Below are 17,355 nucleotides of genomic sequence, written 5' to 3' on the forward strand. Positions count from 1 at the left end.
TAGTAACCAGCCCCTGGAAATTTGGCACTGTTTGTAGGAGATTTGTAAGGAAGACTGGATGAGAGCTGCCCAGGAATTCTCCAGGGTCCCTGTTTGGAAAGGCTGGATGGGAGCTGCTCAGGTCTCTCTGGGAGTCGTTGTTCCTGGGCTGTCGGTGAGCTCACAGCTTCGGTGTCTGCAGTGCAAAGCAGCTGCAAGGGCTGGCTTCATCCTGCCAGCACTCCTGCACCCACTCAGATGGAGCCTGGTCCCACAGGACTGCGTCTCCATGCTGCATCCTGCAGCCTGGGCAGCTTCCGGAGGGGCACAATGCTGCTGCCGGCAGGACAATAGCTGCTGTGGGTTTAATTATTGGGGTTTAGTTGTGTGGAGCAGGAGGGGAAACTGAGCAGCGAAGCCGCAGGGAGAAAGGCAGAAGGGATGGGCTTTGGCTGGCTGCCCGGTGGGAGGTGTGGTGGGCATGGCTGGGCCACCCCTTGGGCAGCAGAGCGCCGATGTCCTCGCAGGTCACGGCACTGGGAATGGCGGCACGGCTTGGCTGCTGTCAGTCTGTCTGTCCTCCTGTGACTGCCTTGCTGTTGCCCAGGGCTGTCCCTTCCCACCGCAGCCTGGCATGACCAGCTGCTGTGTGGCATGGTGACTCTGGAGGGTGCAGTGGCACACCGAGACAACTCCAGTCCCCTGAACGTGTTGGTGGTCCAGGCTGTGCCCAGGAGCGGGGACGCTTCTGGCTGCGTTTCCATTCCAGCACATCAGCAGCTGCCTGCGCCGCAGCGTCGGCTCTGCGCGGGCTGGATCGGCTCGGCAGCCGGGCAGAGGGCGGGAGGAGGGTGTCTGTCCTGCTTAGGAAACACGAAACAATGAAAGAGGAACAATGGAGCCTCCTTCCCTTTTCACCCCAAATACCAAACGCTACCAAAACGCGGCACAGCTCCTGTGTCCCCTGGCCTGAGGAGAGGAACTGCAGCTTCCTCCTCCTCTTCCTCAGCCCTGACAAGGGATGCTGCAGAAGGGTGGGTGCCAAGGAGTGTTGCCAAAGGGCTGCCCTGACCCGCTGCTGCTGCCAGCGGGCATTGCCAGCTTTGGAAGCCACGTTTGGGCCAGGGCAGTGTTTTTTGCAGCGTGGCTGTGTCTCAGGAAAAGGTTTTGTGAGCTTCCCACACTTTGCAGTGGCCTGGGGGCTGGGCAGCTTCCTTACAGCACCCAAGGACCCAAATCTGCCCAGCTGCTTCATTTGATACCTGTGTGGTGCCAAGGGCAGGGAGGTGCTCAGATTGAGCAAAACAGGAACAGATTGAGCAGGAATGGATCCATGCCTACCTGAGCTCACACCCTGGGCATTCTCGTGCCTGATGCATGCCAGCCATACAGAGGAGCTGCCATCCCTGGTGCACAAGCTCTGGTGGGTGAAGCATCCTTCACACGGCCCCAGCAAGCTCCCAGCACCCCAGCCAAGCACATCTGGCTGAAAGCTGTGGGAGCTGCCCCGGCGCTGAGGACACCAGTCCAGAGACGCTTCCCTCCCGGAGAGATTCCCCACCCCGGCCAGGATTCCCTCCCAGCACCATCCCTGCCCCATCTGCGGGTGCTCAGCTCTCAAAGGGATGGTGTCCAGAACTGCTTTAGGTGGCAGGAGCAGGACTTGGAGCTCTGCTTCCCACCAGTGAGGGAAGGCATCTCCCACCTCCAGGGTGATGTGAGGACGGGGTGAGGGTGCTGTAGGCATGGGGTGGTGCAAAGCGTGGCTGAGCTCAGTGGCAGCTCTGCCACTCTGTGCTGTGTGGTCAGAGAAGGGCAGCAACAAACAGCCCTCACCAGCTGCCTGCATCAAAGCAGGGCACAAGCCATGGGCAAGCTGGGAGTGGCAGCCAGGTTGCCCTCATGCTGGGCAGGTGAACTGGCTTAAGCCCTCAAGCTGGACCCTGCTAAATCATGCATTGGACTTGGGCTCCTGCCAGTGCATGTCATCAGAACACCAGCCAAAGTCCTGCTTGCCCGCGGGAGCAAATGGTGCTGGAGCAGAGGCTGTTAAAGCTGCTTCTGCCCTCTGTGGGCACCACATCATAACTAGAGCCTTGCCAACCCATCGCCCTGGGAGCCTAGGATGGGGCTAGGACGTGGCATGGGGTCTGGGTGATGCAGAGTCCATCTGCTGCCATCATGGGGTGGGGGAGAGCCTGGCATGAGCAGGCAGGGACCAGGCATGGCAGGAGGCACAGCAAGGGGCTTGCCCCATGCACTGGGCTCTGGCAGCATCACTCTCCCGGCCCCCCCCTCCTCCCCCAGCCTGTGTGCTGTGTCCCATGTCCCCTCCTCGACTTGTTGCTGTTGTCATCTCTAATACCACGCAGGGCTACAAGAGGCTGCAAGTGGCCTCTTTTCCTGCCAGGTTAAATCCTCCTCCAGGAATGTCTATTATTCCCACAAGTCAACTTTTCTCCTCTGTGGTATGTGTCCAGGGGTCAGGGCTGGCACCACATGAAAGCAAAGGGTATTCAATAACCTAGAGCCGTGGAAAGGCTTTAGTCCAACTCCAAGCATGTTTGGGGTTTTATTGGTGCAGGATGCCTTTCCCCATTTGTTTCCTATAAACAGCACATGGTAAGATTTAGTAGGTTTCAAACAGAGCTTTTTGCATATTCTCCCTTGTCCACAACGAGCTGCTGGGTAGTAGACAGCTTTAATTTACCTAATGTAGCTTTTGCTTTTTCTTCTTCCAGAGGGTCTAGGCTGGTTTTGATCCACTCATCCCGAATTACTACGCGGCTCTAATTCTCAGAGGGAGCTGGGATCCCAGTCCCCAAAGGGGCAAAAGCCTTCACTTGCTTGTTGGAAGGAAGGAAAAGGACTCACTGCAAAATAACTCCCTTTTAGCTGTGACATCAGTGAGGACATGGAGCCTCCCAGGCAATTGGAGCCAGGACCCAGGTGAGCTTTGGGGATGTTTGGGGTCGTTCTGGCTGTCGAGGCTTGGCTCTGGCCTCCAGCTGGGTGGGTGACACATGATGCTTAGCAGCTCCATCCAAAAAGATACTTTACTGCACAAGCTGCCACTGCCTCTTCCTGGGGGCACTCGGATGCCTTCAAGGTGGTTTTTCAGCACCACGAATACCCACAACCAGCAGGTCTCAGCTCTCTGCCTCGGACTGGCACTGGTGGGTCCCTGCCAGTGCCCACACACATACGTGAGTATTGACAGGGCAGAAAAAGGCCCCTCCTCAAAGCAAACATTGACTGTCTGGTTTCCCAGTGCTGCCCATCAGCCCCCCAGAGTCCCACCCCCAGCCCCTCCGTGCACTGAATATGGGGCAGGTTTCCCTCAGGAGCAGCTTTCACCGCGCCAGCAGCCGCATTCTTGCTGCGGAGCTGCGGTCGCCCTGCCAGCCCCGCTCCACGCTGGCATCTGCGTCACCCAACACAAAGGCAAGAGGGCACCAGAGCTGACACCGAGATTCTTTTAATGCAGTTGCTTTCAAAATGCAGCCTTAAAATGACTTAGAATGGTCAACAATGATGGGGGGAAAGGATTTTTTTGATCTCTGCAACGCAACGCTGGCAGCTTTGCCTCTCAAGCCATCAGCCACTCCCTGCCCCAGTATTACTCTCCAACTGCTTGTACAGCAACTTACTGCTCTTTTGCAGGGCAGACCTCCCACCAAAGGGACTCATTTGGCCACAAAATGGGATGGAGTGAGCTGTGCAGCACCCAAGTGACCCAGTGTTGAGCTGGAGGAGCCGAGTGAATGGCAGCAGAGGTGGTAGTTTCCTCCCTCTCACCTTACACTCAGGCACAAACCCACAAAGGCTGTTTGAGCCACCAGCTCCTTGAAAGAGCCAGCATCAGCTGTAAGCTCTTTGTTCCCGGTGGATCTGCCTTCATGGTATGTAAAGTGAGTGGAGAGCTGCCCTTCTGGCTGAGCAGGGTGGCAGAGGAAGTTGATTTTCCAATCTCTCACTCTCTGAGCTCCCACACTACCCTCGTGTTTGTTTTACAGAGCAGCAGGTGCTCCAGCCCGCCCAGGCTCTGCCAACTCAACTAACAGGGGAAATTCTGTGGTAGCCTAAACATCTGTGAGGATCCAGCCCCAGCACCACCTCCTCACCCAGCAGTGTTTACACAGGGTAACAGGAGAACAGACTCGCCCTGCTGAAAGCAGTTGAGAGCTTCAGTTTGGGCTTTCTTTCTTTCATTCCTGGACTTGCCAGGCAGCGACTGGGCTGTGCAGAGACTGCAAATACCAGTGGCGTTTCAGCCCCTTTCTCCTTTTCTCCACTGTGATGGTGCTGCTCTTCCAGGAAAGGAGTTAAGAGATGGATGGGGAAGAGACACCACAAAGGCTGAGGCGCCATGAACCTCTAGAACCCGCCAGTGCTGTGTGATGCTGCTGCTCCCAGAGAAAAAAGGAGCTTCCCACACACTGCCAGCTCTCCCACAGCACCCCTTTGTACCAGGCATGTGTTTTACCAGTAACTCCAGAACAAAATGCAGGAAGCCAGCTTGGGCTACAGAAGTACCACGTGCTGATCTTGGAATGAATTCTAACCCTTCTTTTAAGGACAGCGTTTAACAGTGAATGAGTGGGCTCTTACAGCTCAGTCTCCAACTCTGGTAGTAGAACTTGGATGCAGATTTGAGCAGTAGCTGTTGCACAAGCAAACACCACAATTAGAAACTTAAGCATAGAAAGAGTCCCCAGGGGAGTATGAAAAGACATCAACCCACGAAAATGCTTCAGGATGACCCTGTGGAATAAACGGCGACCAGACAATCGTCCTCTGCAGAAGATGGAAGGAAGAGTAGAAGAATAGAATATAGTAACATCTTAAACAGTCAGTGGTGAGTCCATCTGCACATAGAGGGGCACTAGATCCCTACAGATCTGTGACAAAAGCTAATGGCCAAACCCAGCTGGTCCCCTCCAGTCCCAAAGGAAGACTGGGCCGAGGGTCACTCTTCACCAGCTGGGAGATTGTCTTCGATCCGCCTGATGAACTTCATCCGGATCTCGGTGACGCTGTCACCCTTCAGCGTGTCCTGGACAAACTTCACATCCACAGCCATCTGAACCTGGGTGATTGGAGAGAAGAGTGGTTACCTCCATCCTCTAGGAGCCTTCTGATCATGAGGCACCAACTTGGGCACTCTGAGGGCAGGATGTGACATGATGAGCTCTGGAGAACAGGCATTGTGCAGATCACACCCTCCTTGTATGCTGCGATCTACAGGGTGGAGAGCAGGTACCTTGCCTCAGCAGAAGTACCTCCTACAGCAAGAGTGAGACTGCTGGTGATGGGAGAGCAAAGTTCAGGGCCCAGCTAACCCTACTGCTCCAGGCTACATATCCTGCCCCATGTGTTCCTCAAACATTTCAGCTAAGCAAGATAATCAGAACAGATCCCAAAACCTGAGATAGAGCTGGGCTCTTGTTCCAGCCACTTCCCACCTGGAGCTCTCAGCAGCTACAAAGTGAGGACTCTGCAGCTTCATTAAAATTCAAAGAGGTGCTGCTAGTGCTTGGGTCAGAAGATGAAGGGGCCTGGGCAGCACCTCCAGGACTCACAGCTGCCATATGCAAGGCAGCTGAGCACTCCTGTGTCTCTGCTCTCCTCCTGGGAATGAGTTTCCAGCCCAAAGCAAACACAGAAGTCACAGACACAGACTAAACAGCAAAGTATCTGCTGAAGCTTTGGTTATTCTTAGATCTCCTGAGGGGAGAGAGGCTGGCTCACCATTTCCAGGGCACCTCGCAGCACTCCACACAACAAGTTGGAGTAGATGAGAGAAGAGTGGTTGTCAGGGAGCTCCACGAAGTCCACCAAGGGGTTATTTTCCAAGATCAGGGAGAACTCATCGCCTCCAGGACTCCAGTTGGTGATGCTTGGAGTGATGCCCAGGTACATTTTAAATGCTATCTGTTATGTCAAACAGAGCATGAACAACACAGCCCACAGAGCAGCAGCACAGCTTTGATCCTTGTACTTGAGAACAACACATCTTCCACCCAGCTCCCACTAGTCTGCAGCAGTTAGAGATCTAACTGTCCCTTTTTCCTCCCCAAAACCCTCAGTCAAACCCTCAAAGCAGTGCTGTGAGCAGCAAACACTCCACCCTGACCTGCAGAGCTGCACCCTGGTGATTACCTTTGAGATGACATCCGCAGTCTCACGGAAATCATGGCACCTCCCAACGTTGGAGCGGGCCAGGAAGTCCTCTATGAGCCGAACTCCAATGTTGTAACCCCTGCAAACACACAGAAAAGCAGCAGCTGCCGAGTGGGCAGAGCAAATGTGGCTTCAGAAAAAGCCCCAGCAAAGCACAGAGGTGCCCACTGCCACCCTGAGCTCCCTGCTGCAGCAGGGCCACTCACATTTTGTCCAGCTGCTTGTTGACATCCTCGTCGTTCTCGTAGTCCTTGCAGAGCTGGGTGACCAGAGCACCATAGGTCAGCGTGAAGAGCTCTGAGTTCTAGGCAGAGCAGAAGAGATTCAACACAAGGCACAGAGAAAAGTGACCAAGCACTGACTGCTTGCAGCGCTGCTTCCGCTGGCCCGGAGAGGGAGCACAGAAACCTGCTGTCCCAAAGGAATTTGCTGCTTAACAAGGAGAGATCCCAGCTCCTGTTTTGGCAAGGTCACTTCAGCCTCCTTGGAAAGAGAAATCCTCTTTGCCTTTGAACGACTGAGCACTTCCTTTCTCTCCCTCTCCACACAGCACTTCCCATTAAGGATCCTGATCTGAAGCCAGGAAGCTGCTGCTCATGCTCTGCAGCTATTCTTAGCTGCCAATTAATGTCCCTCTGCTTTAATGATGCCTGGGTAACTGCAGTGACACCTCAAGATCATTTTCTGTGCTGCTGACCATCTCCAAGTTGCCAGAGATGTATTCCAGCCAGTCCTGGAGGCAAAAAGGATCTCAAACTGTTCTCTGTGTTTTGTCACCATGCTGCAAACAGGCAAAGCTTGGTAGGCTCCATTTCTGGTCCTCTCAAGGGGACAGAAAATCCTCATTTATTCAGACATTTATATATTCTCCTACTAAGAGGAAGCAGGACCTGCCTGGGCCCTAAAAACTTTTCTAGGCATGTAAGTTGCTTCATGCATTAAAGCCAGCTCCTCAGACCAGAAGGGGAGCATCAAGGACAATGCCAGCTCAGCTCAGATGTGTGCACAGAGGCTCTCTAGGCCTGGCTAGGATCAGAGCTCCTTGGGATTTCTTTGAGCAGTGTCCTGACTTGTAGAAAACAAGGGAAGGCATCTCCTCCCCCAGCACCTTTCCCAACCTGAAGCAACTGTGTCCAAGAATGTTTTCTTGGGAGCCATGAAGCCAGACCAGTGCCTAACATGGTCATTAAAGGCTACACACCAAAAAGCTATAACAGGCTTTAGCTTTTCACAGACCCTGGAGTGCTTTCAGGCACAAATAAACGGTCAGAATTAATTTCTGCCTTCAGTTTTAGCATTCAGAGAGTCTAATCTGGGATTAAAAGCCTATCACCTACCATGAGATGCATAGATGCAGAAGGTGAAATGAATGGCAAATACCAATACTACAGAATGAAAGCAGCAGAGGGCAGAAAGGAAGGGAAAAGAGACAACATCAGAGTTAACAATGCTGACCAGACGTCATTCCCAACCAAACAAAAGCGAGGAGAAACCACTCCCAAACATTCCACCCATACAAACCAGGTTAGTTAGAAGACACAAAGGGAATTCCACCTTGTCCTCGGTACTTCACAACAAATAGCTCGCAAAAGGCTCTCAGCAGGTGAAAAGGAGCAGTCAGGCTCCTTGGTGCTTCTCACCTAATTTCAGCTTTAAAGAATGGGGACATTCTTTGAGGGCTTGTTTTGTTTTTGAGTCACAATCATGCTTTCACCTTGGAAAGACGAAGGTTGAGCAAGTTCACAACCCGACAAGGCGGAAACCTCCTTCAGCTCAACTGGCAAGAGTCAGACATTTGGCAGAGAATTTCACAAACATGCAGAAAAGGTTAGGCTGTGTGTAAGGATTGCAGTAATTTTAGTAGAGACAGGGCTTGGCAGCTGGAGAGAGTAGGGGGTGAATGGATGGAGGAAACCCAGCTGTTACCAGTCCAAGATCGTGTCAGTTACTGGGTAAAGCCACGAAGCTGTCACTGTTATCAGCCCCAGAGTGCAAACCCAGTGCAGGTCGCAGTTCCCTCCTGCGATGCTGCTGCTCGGTGAAGTTTAAAGTGTTATAAGGTGGCAAATTTCTACAGTCTTCTTTGTAAGCCATTTTCAGGCTTTCTAACGGAATTCAACTGCCTGATAATTTCTCCGTTATTCCTTCAGGTTTTTTTTCGTGCTGCAGACCGGTGCAGAGTCTCAACACTGAGTTTTGTGGCTACAAGGTGTCAGAATCAGTAACAGCAATGCCTTAAATAAAAATCATGGTATTTAAGGAGTTGGATCCCTCCCGCTGCAGAGGTGGCAGGAGCAGGCAGCTGCCTGGCCTCTGCTGAGCCTGAACCAAGAGGGCTACAGAGGGAGGCAACCCCCCCAGATCTTGTTTTTACTACTTGCTCTCAAACATTGACGGTGCATCCAAAACGCATTAATTCGATCTGGTTTGGCTCGGAGTTGGACCTCAGCTCTGTAAATTCTTTCTCCTTCTCTCAGTTCTCAGACTGGTAACATGGAATCGCGCTAGGAGAAAAGGGAGAGACGCCAGAGAAGCGGCTGCGTTCTGACTGACAGCTCCGCAGGCACAGAAGCGGTCCGCCCCGCCTGATCGCTCCGGCACACGCAGCCGGCTGCTCGGCTTCGCAGCGCGGAGGTGGCGGGAGGTCCCGCCGGGAGAAGCTGCGGGTACCGAACGCTGCAGACCGAGCCCGTTTAGAAGCGGTGCGAGCTCCTCAACTCCCGTGGCACCGCGCCCTGCGCTCCGCACCGCTGACCTGCCTCCCGTGTCAGGCGCCAAAGGGGTAGTAAATAGGCAGCCGAACGGTTCCCGCCCCGCAGCTGACGGCCCAGAGAGGGGCGGGCGGTTGCCGGCGGAGAGGCCGGTCCCGCCGAGCCCACCCAGCGAACGGAGGCGGGCAGCGCGGCCCAGCGGCGGGCAGGCAAAGCCGCGGGCCTTGGTTTGACACCCGGGCTGGGCCTTCACCTCCTCCAGCACCCCCCGCCCCGGGTCCGCTAGAACTGGTCCCGCCGGGGCCCGCCCGGCCCCTCAGGCGCTGCAGCGCCGCCGTTACCATTTTCTTGCTCTCGGTGCCGCGGCCGGCCTGGCGCGACATCCTGCCCGGCCCGCTGCGTCCGCCCCGCCGCGCCCCGCCGCCTCCCGCCTTCGCCGCTGCGCCGCACGCCGTGGGGCACGCCGGGACGTGTAGTTCGCGCGGCGCTTTCGGCACCGCCGCTCACTCACCGCTGCACTACAACTCCCAGAAGGCAACGCGGCAGCGCCGTGCGCATGCGCACTGGGGCTGGGGGGGGGGTGGGTGTGCGATTTCTTTCACGTGACTGCGGTGCCTACAAATCCCGGCGTGCAGAGGAGGTCGATGCCTGTGTGTGGGGATTGTGCCGCCAGGGGGCGACTGTGCCCGCTCTGCGCTGCCTCCGCTGGAGCCGGACCTGGACCCGTAGTCTCCGCGGCCGCGGCCAGGAGCTCCCTCGGCCCCGGTGTCTGTTAGCAGCGGGGAACTCCTGCCTGGGACGGCGGCGGGGACTGTGACGGTGCTCTCCACGACCGATCTCCGGTGAAAACGAGACGGCTGACAGTCGCTGCCCGGCCTCGGGCGGGGTCCGCTCCTGCCCCCGGGGCCGTGCTGGTAGCAGCGAGGGGTATCGCCGGGGGAACAGCTCCGCACGGAGACCAAGCACGGGTCTGTTCGGGGAAACAGTCCACTTCCCCGGGGCACCGGCGTTGGTGGATCCTGCTGTTGCTGTGCCCCGGTGCTGGCCCCTTCCCTGCCCAGCCGCTGGCCCCGGTATCTCGGAAGCAGCTGGGACACAGGCAGCCGACGTTCTCTAGGACAGCTGGAGCGAGGCTTGGGCTGGCAGGGTCGAGCCAGCTCTGAGCCTCGGGGCAAGAACGGGAGCTGCACGGCACTGGATTTCCACACACCTCGGATTGAGAAACGCGCACGGCAGTGGGGATGATGACGCTGCAGAAATCAGGCCAGTTTGGGGCTCTGTGCGACTGCAGTAAATATTTACTGAAATCACTGAGCTTCACCGGGCCCCTCCAGCCAGCCTGGCCACGAAGCCCCAGCCTCTGCTAGCAGCCCGGCGCTGCCTGGGTGTTTGGTTGTTGTGGCGTGTCTCTGGACTAGACGTCTCACTGAGCAGGGGCCTGACCACTGCTCCCTGCTCAAGGCTGCTAGAGAGGCAGCACTGGGTGAGATCTGCTCTGGGTGCAGAGGGAGCTGTCAACAGGACCCACCCTGCCGCCTGCTCAGGAATCCAGCAGCTGGGTGGCTGCTCGCTGTCCCCGCCAGCAGCAGTGCTGGGAGTGTGGGGGCCAGCCAGTCTCTCCAGGCTGTGGCCGACCTGCTGGCATTGCCTTACATGGCTACGGACGTGCAGCCTGTGGGCTGCAAGCCCCACGACCTGATACCAGCTCTGATCCGGGCTGGGGAGCGGCCAGCATCACCTCCAGCCCTGGCAGGAGCAGGACACACTGCCAGAGAGGCAGATGCATCTCTGCTCCCCTGACTCCCGGCCTGGAAGCACAGGGGAGCAGCCCAGGGTCACTGGCCTTGCTTCTGCTGCCAGCCTCATCCCAGGACTAGGAGTCAAATGATCATTTCATACTCTTCTCTGCTCTCCCTCACCCATGCATCTCCCAGCTGCAGAGCTGCATCTAGGGGAGAGTGAAGCTGAGAGCAATGGAGACCCCATGGCCACCATGTCAAAGTGAGAATGAGCCTACCAGAGCCAGGCAGCTACCAAGCTGACCCATGGCAATGGGTCCGTGTCCAAGTGGAGGGCAGTGACAAGTGGAGTCCCTCAAGGATCAGTCCTGAGACCAGTCTTGTTTAACAGCTTTGTTGACAACGTGGACAGAGGCATTGAGTGCAGCCTCAGCAAGTCTGCTGATGACACCAAGCTGTGTGGTGCAGCAGCCAGGCTGGAGGGCAGGGATGCCATCCAGAGGGACCTGGACAGGCCGCAGAGGTGGGCACAAGCCAACCTCAGGAGGTTCAACAAGACCAAGTGCAAGGTCCTGCATCTGGCTTGAGGCAATGCAAAGCACAAATCCAGGCTGGGCAGTGAGTGGCTGGAGAGCAGCCTAGAGGAGAGGGACTTGGGGGTGCTGGTGGATGAGAAGCTCAACAGGAGCCAGCAGTGTGCACTTGCAGCCCAGAAAGCCAAGCAGAGGCTGGGCTGCAGCAGCAGAAGTGTGGCCAGCAGGGCCAGGGAGGTGATTTTCCTGCTCTGCTGAGACCCCGCCTGCAGTACTGCATCCAGTTCTGGATCCCCTTGGGACAAGAGGGCTGTGGAGATGCTGGAGAGTGTCCAGAGCAGGGCCAGGAGGATGCTCAGAGGGCTGCAGCAGCTCTGCTGTGAGGACAGACTGAAAGAGTTGGGGCTGTGCAGGCTGGAGAAGAGGAGGCTCCCAAGTGACCTTCTTGTGGCCTCCCAGGATCTGAAGTGGGCTACAAAAAAGCTGGGGAGGGACTTTTTAGGTTCTCAGGGAGTGACAGGACTGGGGAGAATGGAGCAAAGCTGGAGGTGGGGAGGAAGTTGTTGAGCATGAGAGTGGTGAGAGGCTGGAATGGGTTGCCCAGGGAGGTGGTTGAGGCCCCATGGCTGGAGGTGTTTGAGGCCAGGCTGGCTGAGGCTGTGTGCAGCCTGCTCTAGGGTAGGGTGTCCCTGGGCATGGCAGGGGGTTGTGGAACTGGCTGCTCTTTGTGGTCCCTTCCAACCCTGACTGATTCTATGTGAAGTCACAGATGTCTGTAAGCCCTTTGGCTGGTGCCAGGCCAAACCTGTGCTCTTGCCATGCTGTTTGTTCTGTGCCAGTGGCTGTGTGGGAAAGCCGCAGAGCAAATATTGCTATAAGCCCAGGGGTTGCCAGGGCCACACATGCTGCTCTGGGTCATACTGTGCCAGTTGTAGTGGTCAGGAAGTCACCTGGCTGCGCCCAACGCCAGTTCAGGCTGGAGCCACCGCCCAGCTTCACGCCCTGTCCCCTGGCTGCACGTACAGGTTTTGGGCAGCACGGCTGGGGAGGACCAAGAGCTTCAGTCCCCGGACCTGGTAGTGCCCTGGGACCCCCGGCACCAGCATCCCCCGCCCCCGGGACCTCTGCTACCAGCATCCTTCCTGCCGACATACACCACTCCAGCATTTTCTACCCCAGGACCTCCGGTAGCGGCATCCCCCGGCACTGAGACCCCATGCCCCGGGACCTCCTCCGAGCTCGGGGTGCCGGGTCCCGCTCCGCTCCGCCTCGTCCGGCGGGCGCAGGCCCGAGAGGCAGCGCTCCGCCCCAATGCGCTCATCACCGTAGCCTCGGAGCGCCGGAACGGGACGGGCAGATCCCGAGAACGGAGCCTTGCCATGCCGCGCCTCGTCGCGCCCCCGGCCGATGTGGCCGAGCTCCGGGCCGCGGCCGTGCTGCTGTGCGTGCTGCTGGGCACCGGCCCCGTCTGGTCTAAGCCCGGTCCCTTCCCGTTCCAGGACCCGGCGCTGCCCTGGCACCGCCGCCTCGACGACCTGCTGGGGCGGCTGAGCCCCGCCGAGATGGTGCTGCAGGTAAGGGGGGGGGGGGGGGGAATTCTCCCGGACCCTCCCGGGACCTCTCCGGAACTCTCCCGCTCAGCATCGCTGGCCCGCAGGTAGCGAGGGGGGGAGCGATGGGGAACGGTCCCGCACCCCCTATCCCGCGGCTGGGCATCGGGCCCTACAACTGGAACACGGAGTGTCTGCGGGGCGACGCGGAGGCACCGGGATGGGCCACGGCTTTCCCCCAGGCTCTGGGGCTCGCTGCCACCTTCAGGTACCGGCACCGGGAGTGGGAGCCCACAGCACGGACCCCACGGGATGGGTCCCCAAGGAGTGGCACCCGAGGGATGGGACATCTGGGATCCACCTGGAACATGGCCCTGCAGGATGGGAGACCGAGGGATGCACTTCCCCACGGGATGGGTTCCCCCTCCCCTGCAGCCCCCAACATTCCCACACTCTTCTCCGCAGCCCCGAGCTCATCTACCGGGTGGCCAACGCCACTGCCACCGAGGTGAGAGCCAAACACAACAACTTCGACGCCACAGGCCGCTACGGTGACCACACGGGGCTGAGCTGCTTCAGCCCAGTCCTCAACATCATGAGGCACCCCCTGTGGGGCAGGAACCAGGTGCCACCGTGGGGCAGGGAGTGACCCTGAGCCAGGCTCTGCCCACGCAGCACCACGGCTGACTGGCTGGCGATGGCTGCGGGGCTGTGGGGCTGGGGTCCCCAGTGGTGACCTGCCTGCCTCTTGGCCAGGAGACCTACGGGGAGGACCCGTTCCTGAGTGGGGAGCTGGCCCGAAGCTTCGTGCAGGGGCTGCAGGGCCAGCACCCTCGCTACATCAAGGCCAGTGCTGGCTGCAAACACTTCAGTGTGCACGGGGGCCCTGAGAACATCCCCGTCTCCAGGCTCAGCTTTGATGCCAAGGTGAACACGATGGGGGGGCCTTCAGGGTGGCAAGCAGCCCCTCCTCCCAAGAGCTGACAGCTCCCCTATGCTGCATGCGGCCCTTGCAGGTGCTGGAGCGGGATCTGCGCACCACATTCCTGCCCCAGTTCCAGGCCTGTGTGCGTGCTGGCTCCTACAGCTTCATGTGCAGCTACAACAGGTATGAGAGGGGCTGCATGGGCTCAGATGCCTGTGGGGTGGTCAGTGCTCAGCTGGCACTGGGCTGTCCCATCCCCCCTCTGACAGGATCAATGGCATTCCTGCCTGTGCCAACAAGAAGCTGCTGACAGACATCCTGCGTGGGGAGTGGGGCTTTGAGGGCTATGTGGTGAGCGACGAGGGAGCCCTGGAGCTCATCATGCTGGGGCACCACTACACCCACAGCTTTTTGGAGACGGCAGTCGGTGAGCTCACAGGACGGGTGCAGGGTCCCTGGGCACTCTGCAGCCATGATGGGTGGTTTCCCTTCTCACCCACACTGCAGCCTCACTGAACGCTGGCTGCAACCTGGAGCTCTCCTATGGCATGAGGAGCAATGTCTTCACACACATCCCGAAGGCTCTGGCCATGGGCAACATCACGCTGCAGGTGAGCTTAGGAGGAGTGGGGCTGGGGGCACAGGAAGGGAGCCAGGGCTGCCTCTGCCAAGCACAGCCGAGGTCCTGGTGTTGGGGTCTTCACAGATGCTGCGTGACCGCGTCCGGCCTCTCTTCTACACACGGATGCGGCTGGGGGAGTTCGACCCCCCAGCCATGAACCCCTACAGCAGCCTGGACCTAAGCACCGTGCAGAGCCCTGAGCACCGCAACCTCTCACTGGAAGCTGCTGTCAAGAGCTTCGTGCTGCTGAAGAACACACGGGGGACGCTGCCCCTCCGGGCTCAGGACCTGCTTGGCAAGAGCCTTGCGGTGAGCACCGCGCACAGAGGCAGCCAAGGAGATGTGGTGACCACAGCTGCTGGCTCCATACCCCAGGCAACACAGGTGTCCCCTTGTTTGGAGAGCCACAGGCTGTGTGGCACAGGGCTGCTGGTGCCCACCCTCAGTCCTATACCCTCCACAGGTGGTGGGTCCCTTCGGTGACAACCCATGGGTGCTGTTTGGGGACTATGCACCAGTGCCTGAGCCGCACTACATCTACACTCCCCGGTGAGACAGCATCGTGCCACCTATGTCCCCCAGTCCTGGGCATTGCCCGAGGCTGCTGCTGGAGCTACTTGACCCTTCTCTGGGGGCTGAGGCAGGGGGGGATGTCCTCAAGGTGCCCCAACCGTGGGGCACAGATCTGCTCTTTTCTGGTGCAGGAGGGGGCTGGAGACTCTGCCAGCCAATGTCACCTTTGCGGCGGGCTGCCGTGAGCCACGGTGCCACTGGTACTCACGGGCAGAGGTGGTGAGTGCAGCAGGGGCAGCCGATGTGGTGGTGGTCTGCCTGGGGACAGGTAGGTGAGAGTGGGGAGGGTGTTGGGTGGGCTCAGCCTGGGGTTGGGCAGCACCCGGCTCCAGGAGAGGAACAGGTCCTCATAAGCCCCCTGAGGCAGTTGGTGCTCCTCTGCCCTAACCATCTGTGATGCCCTGGGTAGGTAAGAGGCTGTCTCTTGGCTGTCCCCATGCAGGGATAGATGTGGAGACAGAGGCAAAGGACCGGAGGGACCTGTCCCTGCCTGGCCACCAGCTGGACCTGCTGCAGGATGCGGTGCAGGCAGGTAGGGGCTCTGTGGAGCTCAGCTCCTGGCACTCCTTGGAGTCCTCTGGGTCGAGGCCAGCCAAGAGAGGGTGGTGATGGGCTGGGGCACAGGAAGGGGAACCACAATGCCTCAAGGTGTTCTCCATCCATGGGGCACCCCAGAGCTGCCTGAGCAGCACTGGCACTGGGCTCTTGTTGACAGCCATCTCCCTGCAGCTGCTGGACGTCCTGTCATCCTGCTGCTCTTCAACGCGGGGCCCTTGGACGTGAGCTGGGCACAGGCACATGAAGGCGTGGGGGCCATCCTGGCGTGCTTCTTCCCCGCCCAGGCCACCGGCCTTGCCATTGCCAAGGTCCTGCTAGGTGAGGCAGGGGCTAACCCAGCTGGCAGGCTGCCAGCCACGTGGCCCGCAGGCATGCACCAGGTAAAGCTTGGACAACTGGTGGCACTGGTAGCCTTTTCCTGCCATGGTGGCTAGGGGAGCTGCAGCATGCAGGGATGATGCTTGACCATAGCCATGCCAGCCTTGCCCTGCTCCAGCGGCCCCACATCCCACAGGTGCCACCAATGGAGAACTACACCATGGAGGGGCGGACGTACCGGTACTACGGGCAGGAGGCTCCACTCTACCCCTTTGGCTATGGGCTGTCCTACACCACCTTCCGCTACCGGGACCTGGTGCTGAGCCCTCTGCTGCTGCCCATCTGTGCCAACCTCTCCGTGTCTGTGGTGCTGGAGAACACAGGGCAGCGGGATGGAGAGGAGGTGAGCATGGCTGCCCCTAAATGATGCAGCCACAGGAGACGTGGATACAGCCAGGGCCCCCACTGCCAGGGGGAGCAGCTGGTGGGTCCCGTTGGCACTGACTCCTGTCCCTCTGGACAGGTGGTGCAGCTGTACCTGCGATGGGAGCAGTCATCTGTGCCAGTGCCCCGCTGGCAGCTGGTGGCTTTCCATCGTGTGGCTGTGCCAGCTGGCCAGGAGACCAAGCTGTCCTTCCAGGTGGTGGCCGAGCAGCGTGCTGTCTGGGCACAGGACTGGCACCTCGAGCCTGGCACCTTCACCCTCTTTGCTGGTGGGCAGCAGCCAGCCCAGCAGACACGGGTACCCTCAGAGGTGCTGAGCACACAGTTCACAGTCACTGGCACAGCTCAGCCCCTGCACGGGTGCTAGAACTAGGGATGGCCACAGGGCTGGGCATCACGGGGTGCTGGTGGGGGGAAGGTACCATGTGCCCTGGCAAGTGCAGTTTGCCTCACAATAAAGCACTGAGTGCTGCTCTACAGCAGCTCTGTGCCCTGCCTGGGGCTTTTGCCCTCCTCATCCCTGTTCCACCCCAGGGTGCTGCTGTAGCCCCACACCCTGCCCATGCCCCATGCCAGCTGAGGGGCAGTGGCTGCCCAGACCCACGTGTGCCCTGCTTGGCACAAGCTTGTGCCTTCTGCTCTATTTATAGCTGCCAGGGCCAATCCAGCGCATTCCTATGCCGAGGGTGTGGGGGACTGGCAGTGCTGCCTTCATCCTCAGCCTGGGAGGCTCAGGAGGGCTGAGGCTGGCCCCAGTCTGGCCCAGGCAGGATCTGTCCTCAGGAGAGTGGCAGCCAGGCAGCAAGACCAGCGTGGCAAGGAGCAGACGGGATGTGGGGGGCAGAGATGCAGCAGTGGCAATGGCCAAGCCCTGCACTGAGCAGAGGACAGCTCGGGTGCTGCGGGACAGGGGTGGGACAAGGGTCCAGCAGTGATGCAAGGAGTGTGAGGGTCTGGAGCTGAGCAGGAGCAGTTGGAAGGCTGGGATCTCCTTTGGCCCTGAGGCTGGAGGCCAAGGTGGGTCTGGCAGGGAGCTCATGGGGCTGCCCAGGCCTGACACTATGACATCAGGGCACTAATTACACATGGGGCCTGGGATAATGACAGAGCAGGCGAAGGCTGGGGTGGGGCAGGGCAGGACTCAGCCCATCACTGGCTCATTTATCACCTGCACCCACAGAGGATTGTCCTGCAGCACCAAGGTTTTTTGCCCACCACAA

At 58.8% G+C, this 17,355-nt stretch overlaps 2 protein-coding genes across 3 annotated transcripts; one reads left to right on the plus strand and one right to left on the minus strand.

The window, feature by feature from the left end:
- Window positions 1-3,441: 3,441 nt before the first annotated feature.
- TRAPPC3 (trafficking protein particle complex subunit 3) lies at window positions 3,442-9,308 on the minus strand. 2 transcript variants are annotated; one of them, XM_064172491.1, is made up of 5 exons: window positions 9,215-9,308; window positions 6,369-6,466; window positions 6,142-6,241; window positions 5,731-5,913; window positions 3,442-5,068 (listed from the first exon to the last, which is right to left on the minus strand). In XM_064172491.1, exons 1-5 carry the CDS (start codon window positions 9,254-9,256, stop codon window positions 4,949-4,951), a joined length of 543 nt encoding a protein of 180 aa, XP_064028561.1. In that variant the 5' UTR covers window positions 9,257-9,308; the 3' UTR covers window positions 3,442-4,948. The 2 variants fall into 2 exon arrangements, with proteins under 2 accessions (XP_064028561.1, XP_064028562.1); XM_064172492.1 differs by lacking the exon at window positions 9,215-9,308 and adding an exon at window positions 7,500-8,247.
- A 2,557-nt stretch (window positions 9,309-11,865) lies between these two features.
- On the plus strand, window positions 11,866-16,612 carry LOC135190874 (uncharacterized). The gene is made up of 14 exons (XM_064172634.1): window positions 11,866-12,719; window positions 12,803-12,963; window positions 13,161-13,320; window positions 13,452-13,622; window positions 13,712-13,803; window positions 13,890-14,047; window positions 14,128-14,231; window positions 14,327-14,551; window positions 14,706-14,791; window positions 14,947-15,083; window positions 15,258-15,347; window positions 15,545-15,753; window positions 15,888-16,094; window positions 16,215-16,612. The coding sequence occupies exons 1-14, from the start codon at window positions 12,525-12,527 to the stop codon at window positions 16,500-16,502; spliced, it is 2,283 nt and encodes a 760-aa protein (XP_064028704.1). The 5' UTR covers window positions 11,866-12,524; the 3' UTR covers window positions 16,503-16,612.
- Window positions 16,613-17,355: the final 743 nt, after the last annotated feature.

Source organism: Pogoniulus pusillus, chromosome 37 (assembly GCF_015220805.1).
Source record: "Pogoniulus pusillus isolate bPogPus1 chromosome 37, bPogPus1.pri, whole genome shotgun sequence".
Lineage (NCBI taxonomy): Eukaryota > Metazoa > Chordata > Aves > Piciformes > Lybiidae > Pogoniulus > Pogoniulus pusillus.

Coding starts and splice junctions, on each gene's coding strand:
- TRAPPC3 (XM_064172491.1), bottom strand. CDS start 9,256: ATGTCGCGCCAGGCCGGCCGCGGCACCGAGAGCAAGAAAATG. Junction 6,242..6,368: donor AACAAGCAGCTGGACAAAAT/GTGAGTGGCCCT, acceptor GTGTGTTTGCAG/GGGTTACAACATTGGAGTTC. Junction 5,914..6,141: donor CTGCGGATGTCATCTCAAAG/GTAATCACCAGG, acceptor TTGACATAACAG/ATAGCATTTAAAATGTACCT.
- LOC135190874 (XM_064172634.1), top strand. CDS start 12,525: ATGCCGCGCCTCGTCGCGCCCCCGGCCGATGTGGCCGAGCTCCGGGCC. Junction 14,552..14,705: donor TGCTTGGCAAGAGCCTTGCG/GTGAGCACCGCG, acceptor TACCCTCCACAG/GTGGTGGGTCCCTTCGGTGA. Junction 15,754..15,887: donor GGCCCGCAGGCATGCACCAG/GTAAAGCTTGGA, acceptor CACATCCCACAG/GTGCCACCAATGGAGAACTA.